Source organism: Acanthaster planci, linkage group LG14 (genome assembly GCF_054643075.1).
Source record: "Acanthaster planci isolate LZ-2023a linkage group LG14, COTS_SCS, whole genome shotgun sequence".
NCBI lineage: Eukaryota > Metazoa > Echinodermata > Asteroidea > Valvatida > Acanthasteridae > Acanthaster > Acanthaster planci.
In genome coordinates this window covers 11,929,633-11,939,541 of record NC_141790.1, presented here as the reverse complement: position 1 = coordinate 11,939,541, position 9,909 = coordinate 11,929,633, and the positions used below count along the sequence as shown (strand labels likewise).

At 41.5% G+C, this 9,909-nt stretch overlaps 2 protein-coding genes across 2 annotated transcripts; one reads left to right on the top strand and one right to left on the bottom strand.

Annotated features, from left to right (window-relative positions):
• The first annotated feature begins 45 nt into the window (after positions 1-45).
• Positions 46-4,325, top strand: LOC110983620 (uncharacterized). Its single transcript, XM_022243014.2, has 7 exons — positions 46-302; positions 859-1,257; positions 1,484-1,619; positions 1,878-2,078; positions 2,249-2,476; positions 2,731-2,814; positions 3,128-4,325. The coding sequence occupies exons 1-7, from the start codon at positions 86-88 to the stop codon at positions 3,714-3,716; spliced, it is 1,854 nt and encodes a 617-aa protein (XP_022098706.2). The 5' UTR covers positions 46-85; the 3' UTR covers positions 3,717-4,325.
• cep19 (centrosomal protein 19) lies at positions 4,299-6,650 on the bottom strand. Its single transcript, XM_022243017.2, has 2 exons — positions 6,559-6,650; positions 4,299-5,891 (listed from the first exon to the last, which is right to left on the bottom strand). Exon 2 carries the CDS (start codon positions 5,754-5,756, stop codon positions 5,262-5,264), a length of 495 nt encoding a protein of 164 aa, XP_022098709.1. The 5' UTR covers positions 5,757-5,891; positions 6,559-6,650; the 3' UTR covers positions 4,299-5,261.
• Positions 6,651-9,909: the final 3,259 nt, after the last annotated feature.

Genomic DNA, 9,909 nt, shown 5'->3' with positions numbered 1-9,909 from the left:
CCCTCTAGACAATTTTGTTTTCAACACTTTTAGTCCCTTGAGGGCGCTCTTCAATAAATTGCGAACTATGAATTCGGGATGAATCATGGGCAATCTTTTCTCATCCAGACTCCATGGCAAGGACCAAAAGCCAGAAGTGGACGTGAGAAATGACTCAAGTGAGGACAATGAAGACAGTGATGGTGATGATGATGTCCGATACGATGGACCGCTGGATCTTAATCAGATCGTCTTGTTGCATTGCCACCGTGGACGGAGATGCGGTCACTCCAAGAACAGAAAGAATTTGGCACTGCAAGAAGGTAGTGATGTAGACCTTACTCAATACGTTTTAACAGATCAGGGATTCAAAACTCAGTGAGCATCCTTCTTCAGCTTCATGTTCTTACGATAGAAAGAAAACAGGAGGAAATGCTCAACTCAAGGTCACTGACCTTTAGACAAAAGTCCCGAAACATATGTAAACGTTGAGAGGTGATTTGAGTATGCTCATTGATATGGTTGAATTCAGCTGAACATGTCCAAGCAGTGCATGACATTCCTGCAATTTCTCAAACAAGTTCTTCTTCAACTCTTGTTTATGGGACCTAAATTTTGAAAGGGACTGGTGGACATGTCATGACAAGCCACTTGATTCAAAGAGCATTCTTGATTACAAAGCACACTGTATACAGTACGTGGTGGTTAGCCATAATCACTGATGGTAGAAGCTGGTACAAGCTGGTACATGTATGTTTAGTGAGCCACATGTCCCAAGCTTGACCATCCAAGCATTACCCGTTTCGAAGGATCTGATAGAAATTGACAATTGCATGAAACACGATCAATTACCACCTCTACAACATTTTTATCTTACAGGTACGGCAGGGTCCTTCGATGATACATATTTTCCAGCATCCATTGACGTGGAAGCATCCAAGAGTATTCAGGATGGAAATGATGCAACAAACACCACCTCTGCCATTCCAAGGAGGACAAAATCTCCTGCATGTCCTGACTCCGATGTTGAAGATGAGACCATTCATGGCAAGACGGCAGAGAATCAGAACTCGAGAGGGTTGGATGCTTGTGACACCGAGACCGTTGATCGAGAAAGTGAGAGCCTTGCTTCAGAACCAGTGCAATGTTGCAGTCGTGACAGAGAGCAAAAACTCGATGTTGTAGCAATGCGGGCATCCAGCAAACCCTTGGCATGGGAGATTGATATGACTGACCTCGCAGTTCCCAAAGACTTGGAGAGAAAAAACTCTGCTAAAGGTAGTCTTGTTTCAGCTAAAAAGGGCTCTCCCTCTGTTCCTAAATAAGGAAAAGTGTCCCAACAGTGTGGGAGGATAATATTCTTCAATGTCACCTACATTGTATAATGAAAACAAATAAGCACCCATGTCACGGAAAATGTACATGTATGTGGATAACTGTAACTTTCATCTTAAGTTTTAAGGTAGAAATGCTTATTATAGTATTGAATGGACTTGTTTGTTAGGAGTTGCTAGGAAGGTTCCAAAGAAAGATATCTCTTCAGCTACAACAAGCCCTAGACAAGACCAATACATCCCTCCAACCGTCACCGTAACAACCGCAATGCTGGCAGAGAGGAAGGTTCTAGATCAAAGACGATGGTAAGAATGGAGCGACAAGGAAATGTTGGAAGAATATGTCACTTTGAATTCTGTTTAAGGTCATTTACATGTAGATGTTGCCTCTCAGGTCATTAGCTGTGTTTAAAAGTCTGAGATGTGTTTAGTTGTAAATACACAAGTCTACATGTATGTGAAGTAGTTGTAGCCACAAGAGCATATGATTTATTTTGGTTTCCAGCCATAGCCAGTAGTTCAGATTCAGACAATGAACTCTGATTTCCTTTTTTCCCCTCATAGGTTCTGCATGTCTAGGCCTCAGTACAGCAAGTCCTGTGGCCTGTCCTCGTTAGTCTCCTGTTGGAACTATTTGTTTTCCACCCTGGGTGCTGGCAGTCGTCCCCCGATCACTCAAGAAGAGGCCCTGACAGTACTTGGATTCAAACCTCCATTTGGTGACATCCGATTTGGACCGTTCACTGGAAATGGGACACTAATGAGGTCAGCTTCTGGAGAGTTTAGAGTTTGGCCAATTTTTTAAACTGTAATTTGCTAAATTGATTAATAGAGTAAAAAAATGAAGGATACAGAAGGAAGACATGTCTTCAGAAAACCTGAAATTCTTGATCAGCCTTTTTCAGCAACTGATAAAATATGGATCTTATTGTTAGGTGGTTTCGAAAACTGAACAACCATTACGGAACCCGTGGTAAATCTTACCACATGTACAAGCCGGTCGGCAAAGCTCGTACCGTGGGGCGGACGTCGGAAGAAGCCTTGAGGCTGTTGAAGGATGGACTACTTGATTCAGGGACCACCTTCATCTATCACTGCTGGAATCACTACTTCTGTCCGGTGGGATTTGAGGAGGTCCCCAAGAAGGCCATTGATGTCTTCAGGTAGTGATTTGAATCGACTCTCACTGGTGGAATAAGCTGATGTCAAATCCTCCAGGAAGTCACAATTTTCACATTAGTACAGCTTTTACCAAGAATTTTTTTCTGCTTTTCCTACAATTGCTTCAGATATCTTGGTGTAAGTTTTCATCTTGCCTTCAAAAATTTTCTGTTTACACACCAGTTTAGTGCTGTTTGTGAAAAGACCTGGATTTTATATCATACTGGCTTGAGGTTTTATATTCCCTTGATTACAGGGGACCCCTGTCTGAAGACGAGGTAGATACTTGGATCTTAGTTGCTGATCCAAGTCGCAAACACCCCGGAATTCATTGCTTCAGGTAGGAAAAAGATGAAAGCAATATGAGAGACTTTTAGATCAGAACTTATTTCATAGTAGTCAGAAATACAGCAAGTTATTAACAAAGGACAGCCGCAGATTTTTTCATTTTAAGTTAAGGTTAATAATTCTTCACATGATTCTTTACATGTGTTGCTTTTTTCGTGTAGGTCAAGATATGAACTCAAATCTATTATCCAATTGGGAAGCCTTTTCATGTGTACCTAAGTTATTTGACTGTTACAGGTTTTCTTCACAGATGTATGAGCCTCTTTGCAGTGTAAGATTTACATGTACCCTTCACATGTCCATAGGTGGGAGGACATCTCAATGGATCTTCACTGTAAGAGCCCTGAGTGCCTCAACATCCGCAAGCTCCATCTTGGCATCCAGACGAGAAAGACCAAGAGAGTGGGTGGCAACCTCCACTGCCTAATGGCATTCAGGAGGAGCAACTTGGAGGCACCCTCGAGGATGCTGGATGGAAGATGCCGAAGAGAAAAGGGAAAGTCGAAAGAGACCGGTGTAGGCTGGGTGTCACGCATCAGAGGTTGGGATGAGAAGCTACAAGCGAGAGGCTGTGAGGAGGAGACTAGGATCCTTCAAATGAGAGGTCATCATGAGGTGGATGTGAGGTTCAAGACAGACAATGATGAGGCATACCAGCACGTGAAGATTGAAAGTCCAGCGGACCAAAACAAGGAGTCTATAATGGGTGCTTACGAGGAGGGGAGTGAGGTTTTACATGAGGTTTTCGTGGGGCTTCAGAGTGGAAATGGGGTGGCTAGGATTGATCAGGATGCCAGTAAGCTGAACGGGAGGTCACTTATTGAGGAGCAGACAGATGATGGTGAAAGTGGGGAAGACTTAGAGGAAAGCAACGCTGACTCCAGTGAGGAGTAAGAGGTTGAGATCGTTTGAAGGGATCAATCTTTCCATCCCAATCTTCCTCTGCTTCGAAAATGTTTCAGCAGGGATCAAGTAATGCCTTCCGACTTTTATAACCGGTGCCATTCCAAACATACATGTAGCAGCTGGTTTCTACATGTTCATGTAATCAGGATATGTACACTCCATCCAATGAGTTTTCAGGCCACGTGTTCTTTCAGACATTTTATTTTGAAAGCCATCTTGTTTGCTACTCTCAACACCTTGAATCATGACTTTCTTTGCCTCAAGTATTCAGATGTTGGCTTTCGATCGTCCTTGAATTGCCTTATTTATCATTTGCATGTGTTATGCCAGTTATGTATATTCAGTTTTGATTCATGAATTTTGTGTGGTTTGTGGTAAACGTATGAATAAAGAGATCTTGATTTAATTCTTCAAGTTAAAGTACAGAAACATGTAGACTGATGTTCTTCATGAGAGATCAACTTTTAACATTGTGTGTGTGTGTGTGAAATCTTGTGTTTTTAAGCTTCTAGATGTATTTGTATGTAAAACTTTTTGGACCAAAGTTGTGAATTATGTACAAAAAGACAGTTTTTAAATAAAGTTGCTTAAAAATAATACATTTTATTGCATTGCATTTCTTGAATTTGTAATAAATCACAACTATAAAGCAGGGCTGCAGGGCTAAAAAAAATCCTGAATGGACAGACAATAGAGGAAGTCAGTGGGTCAAGAAAAAAATTACCAGGCCTTTCAAATATTTCTGCACTGGATGAGGAAACATGAACTTGCTGTATATTATTTACAACCAACTTTCTTCAGATTAATATTCTGCTGTGCCTGAAAAATTAACATGTCCAATAAGCAAAAAAGTAGAGCAAATACCAACATTTGGGCAATTCTAATCACCGTTAGTCACAAGAGGTTGTGTATTCTCTGATGTTAAAATGTACAAATATAAAGTTAACACAGAGAAGCGAAATATTAAAAACTCCAAATAAATGTATCTTGCAAATCCTCTAAAAACAATGGTCATTAGTAAAAGCAACAGCAAAATAACTGGCCGGAACCATTACACAACTGAGGGTTGGAGTAAAATGGAAAAGAACTATTTTTTGTGTACATTCAGTAAACTCATGTTTTCAAAATCACCACATGAAAACTACAGCATAGAAGACAGCTGGAAAGTGCACCATCATGCTACCACTTGGGATGGATTGGAGCAGTTCTCAAAACACAAGGAAAAGTTTCCTACACAACCTTCAGGCACCCACAATGTAAAAAGTACTGTAGAAAGACCAGTGTTTTTGAGGTTGAGTCGAGTTTTTAAACTTTCATTCAATTGTGTACTTTACTCCTTTGATTGTAATGCATTTTGGAGGATTCCGAAGATGACCAGTAACGGGGAATAATGACAAAGGAACACTTTTGTTGCAGTTCATTTGATTACATGTAGCCTGTGACTTGATTCAGACTGGAGATCTTGTTGGGTCTTGTAGTGGCGTTATGAGGTCTTGATTACAACACTGATGGAAGACTTAGTCAATGGACATATCAAAAAATGGGATCTGAGTCATCGCCGGAGTCCCAGCCGGAGGATTCGATACCACCCCCAAAATCCACGTCTACATCGTACTTGAAGCCATCTTCCCCTGGTTTCTTTCTATTCTTCTCAAACGTCTCATCCATGATGCTCTTTTTTTTCTTCAAGGTGTCATCGTCCACCTTGTTCAGGTCCTCCTCCGGGTCGACAGCCAGTTCCTTTTCGACTTTCACCAGCGACTCCTCCATGCTGAGTCCCGACAGACGCTCCTTGATGATTCTCAGCAGTTTCTCCATCTGAAGGGCACTGACATTCTCCAGGTACTTCTTATGGCGGGGGTTGGACTTGAGTTCCTTGACGAAACGCTCCACTCCAGAGCGCTTGGTGAAGTTTCGCAGGGGCATGGAACGCTGCCGATCTTTGCCTGTGGCCTTGTCTGTGTAGGTCAGGACAAGGGTGGGTGGGTTGACCCGAATGGCACATTTCTTTGGCGTTATAGTAGACATTGTTCAGGGTGATGACAGAGGCTTCAACATTATTTAGTGGCATATACTGTATCTATATTAGCACACTGTCAAAGATGTTTGTGCTGTTAATAGCTTCCCGTATTGGTAACTTCTGCTCTGATCAGACATGAATTTCTGAAATGAAAACAACCAGTAATGAAGAGAGAATCAACTGATACAGATGAGACCCAACTGCGCACTAAGTATCAGCAATGAAAAGGTGAGTGCATCGATGTTCGTGTCAAAACATCTTCCGCTGAGCCCAAAGAGTCATGTAAGAACACAGGAAACTCCAAATTACTCACTTGTCTGCAAGCAGGATGGCTACATGTACGTCAAAATTACACCAAAATTTCTCAACAAGATTTCAGACAATGTGTCTATCAAGTCTAAAAGTTAGCCAAAACAATCTGATAATCATGATAGTGAGTGTACCGAGATCAATGAAACAGCGGTGGAAGTCTGATACTGGAGATTCACGCAGTGCACCACATGCTGTAAGCTCGAAAAGGCATTTTTTAGTGCATTAGGCCTGTGCGGAGGGGATGGCTTACAAATTGGGAAAATTAAGTTGAATTAGGCCCAGGCCTATTTCTGATTGTACATGTCGTAAGTTGAACTTGTTGTCAGGGAAGAAGATTCGTGAGTGTATTTTGAGTGTGTTTTATCTGTCTATTGCTTGGAGGATATGACCATGATCTGATGAACAGAGACTTCTAATTACAGGCTAACTCAAAGATTTCACTTAATGATCATCATCAACAGACGTTCCCTCTAAGTTCTGGTCCTTTTTTGAACTCACCGGGCGCCGCCATCTTGCTTTACAAAAGTTTTTTTCACCTTTTTAACGAGTATATTGTGTTCGTGTTAACAGTTAATTTGTAAAACAAAAATCAATTTCTTTGCACTTCTTATGTGTTTATAGAAGGTTTATTAAAATTTGAAGAATTATTTAAACTACTGGGATGCTGCTGTTGATCTGATTTAAGAGTCCGTGGTTTGAGTTTAGAACCTTCCCAACTACAAGTTGTGATTATCTTATCAAAGTAATGAATCAACAGAGGGCGCTAGAGAAGAGTCACAGACACTAGGCAAGTCCGTGTGTCTGCACGGAAGATAAACCGACGGTCAGTTTGCATTGTTCGGGTCCAATATACATTCAAAGTGCGATTTTATCTTCTAAAACGTCGCAGTGGAAAAGAAAAAAAGAAGAAGAAAAAAAAACACAGGAATGATGCTAGAGTGGGTAAACAAAATCTGCTTCAGTATTGCAAGGATTAAGGTCAATCGAATTTTCTCAATGGATATGATGAAAAGAGGCGAGATGAAGTTTGCCACTGATTTGGGAACTAAAATTGGAAAAGCAATGACTCATGGAATGTCCTGCATCTCATATTAAAAAAGAAGCTTTGTCTGAAGTTTTAGAAAATTTTTATATCAAACTATTCCAGAGCCACCATAAATGGGATGATCTGAGGCAAACAAAAACAAAAAACCTTGTATCTGGCAACAGCCGTAATGAAGCCTGTGCAATTGCAAGAATTTACGTAACTCCTTACTCCAGCCGTGTTTGCAACTTCTCAATGTACACACAGTAGAGGACTAGAAGAAAACAAACACAGTACAAAGGCCTGTCTGTGTTACAGATGCACGATCCCCGCTCCTTGAGTGTGGGAGGTTGTTTTGTGAATGCGGTGCTCCGGCTCGTGGTGTTGGTGCAGGAGGAGCGGCACGAGCCCCCAAGAGAGGCGAATAACAACACCGGGGCAGGCACCACCGTGGGGCCGTCATAGAGAGCCATTCCACGGTGGCGTGTTGCTGGTACAAACGGTACTGGTCAAGGAGGAAGCTTAGTCGTCCGAGCGCTGCTCAGCATCCCATGAGCCTTATGCTTCAAGTTTAGGATGAGGGTTTAAGGCTCATATAGAGTCCCCTCTTTCCAACATAACGGGTAAGTCTGAGTATATTTCACATATTGTGGTATTCAAGCCATACACCCACTTAAAACCGCCTCTCGTAATGATCTCATTCCATTCATTAGTGTATACACCTGACGCAATTAGTAAGGAACCGCTATATATCGATTTTCCCCGAGGGGTAAATAATAAAATTCTCACCTCCAGGGACAAAGCCTTCTTGCAAACACAGACTGTTGGTTTATAGCTAGCATATATCTATCACCATCGGAGAAAGAGCTCCACTCAATTTTTGAAATAAATCTTAGACACAACTGCTAACAGGTTTATTCTGCCTCGGTTGCAAGTTCAAATTTTCTTAGTTGATACTTGCCAATGCAATAATTACCACCCGTCAGATCTGCCAGTGTGAGGTATATCTTTTCAACCAGTTTTATCACCCACCACGTACAACCTTCCACATTTTTGTCCATTCGAAAAACCAAAACGAACGGAACATTTCACAAGGGGGAGACTGTGATGGCACTTTCTGGAATAGGCCTATTGCTGCCTTTTAACTGCTGCCCCAGACAAACTTTACGCGATGTGAAATTTCTGTTGTAAAACGTGGTGCAGTTTTGTTTCGGGTGCAAATTGAACTCTCTGCGGTGACCATTCACAAACCAAAGTTCAAAAGTTTAAAGAAGAGCTGGAAGCGTATGATATTTGCATTAATTAATAATTGGAATCCTGATTGTAACGAGAGAAGCCTCAGTGGACTCTGGCGGAAACAGAACATCAAGGTAAGTAAAAGATTTCAGGAATGGAACGTCATTGCCTGACTGAGACTGCCGTATTAACGGCAAGTGCAGTGTGTTGTCTGGTTTGTCATTGCCTGACTGTGAGACTGGCGTGTTAACGGCAAGTGCAGTGTGTTGTCTGGTTTCTAGCATTATTACATTAGTGTTTGGAATTAGTAAAGAGTTTCTCAGCCCCGTAGGAACTTGGAGACCACGAGAAAGCATTCCATTTGTACAGGAAACTACACTCGGTCACAAGCAAGACATAATTATTTACATGAATATTTCCCATCGATTTGTTGTCTACTTGGTCGTGAAATGGCAGAATTTTAGCCACGATTTCACACAAAAATTCAATGACAATTTTTCTGTGAGCAACATTTTCGGTTTTTTTTACCGACTTAAATATGTTTACCTCGATATTCTTAATTAACCACTTGAAAGGTTGCCAAGGCTAGGACAAAGAGTTGTTATCCGTTACAACTTCCCAGGGTCCGTGACATTCTTATGTCAAGACCTACAAAGTTTTACCCTAAGCCGGGAAACCCTTCAAATGCTCGGCCGTTAATAAGCAGCGGTCCACAGCTCTGACAATGCTGAGCCGGCCGCAAGCGATGACCAAGTCCCCGTCAAGCTATTCAACGCAGGGGATCTATACTCCGGTTGGTCTAAGAAGAATAGTCTTTGTGGAGGCCAAAAGGGCGTTGATCGTTGGCCTGCTGATATTTAGCAGGTCGTAATTCAATGGCTGAGTTTCAAAATATCAGAAATTTCATACTGTTAGTTAATGGAGAAAAAAGAAGCCAGATTTGTCTACAATCAAACCAAAATCGTATTGGGAACAACCAAACTGAACATCAGTTTGTGTTCGGTTAAGTGTTACTGAAAATCAGTTAAAATGATCGAGCATATTTTTAATCTGACTTACTGCCTATATAGGGAAGTCTATACGGTTTACCTAATTATAAGAATGCCACGTAATCGAAATACATTATAAAGAATAATATAAAACCAAATTGTACAGTAACTATGATCAAAAGTATTCTCACCGAACGTTTGCCAACGCTTAACGAGTGTAGGCCTATCACTAATGATGTATTTTTTGGGTATTTCTGAAGCTCGTTACTTGTATCGATCACACTAAACAGTTTACCGAAGGCCAACCACATCGTAGTTCCCCAATTTGAGGGGTGTAGTTATGCTGAATAGTCGAGGCCAGGCGTCAAAGCAGTCATTGACTTTTTGAAGTTATTACTGGGACCGGTACCATGTCTTTCACCATGAATAGGTCCAGGTTATTGCGGTCCTAAACGTATCCATTTATAGCTTTAACTGAGCACAGAGCAAGGCACAGAGCGACTCTATAGCTACCGCCGTGTGTTTCCTCATGGACATCAGGCAGTAAAAATTAACAGCGTGGAAGTAATCTTGTCGGATCTCTACAACGAGCATCTCTGC

Excerpts from the sequence above, each read along its gene's own strand:
- LOC110983620 (XM_022243014.2), top strand. The coding sequence starts at position 86 with ATGGGCAATCTTTTCTCATCCAGACTCCATGGCAAGGACCAAAAGCCA. Across the intron at positions 303-858 it reads GAATTTGGCACTGCAAGAAG|GTACGGCAGGGTCCTTCGAT; the intron begins GTAGTGATGTAG and ends TTTATCTTACAG. Across the intron at positions 1,258-1,483 it reads GAGAAAAAACTCTGCTAAAG|GAGTTGCTAGGAAGGTTCCA; the intron begins GTAGTCTTGTTT and ends CTTGTTTGTTAG.
- cep19 (XM_022243017.2), bottom strand. The coding sequence starts at position 5,756 with ATGTCTACTATAACGCCAAAGAAATGTGCCATTCGGGTCAACCCACCC.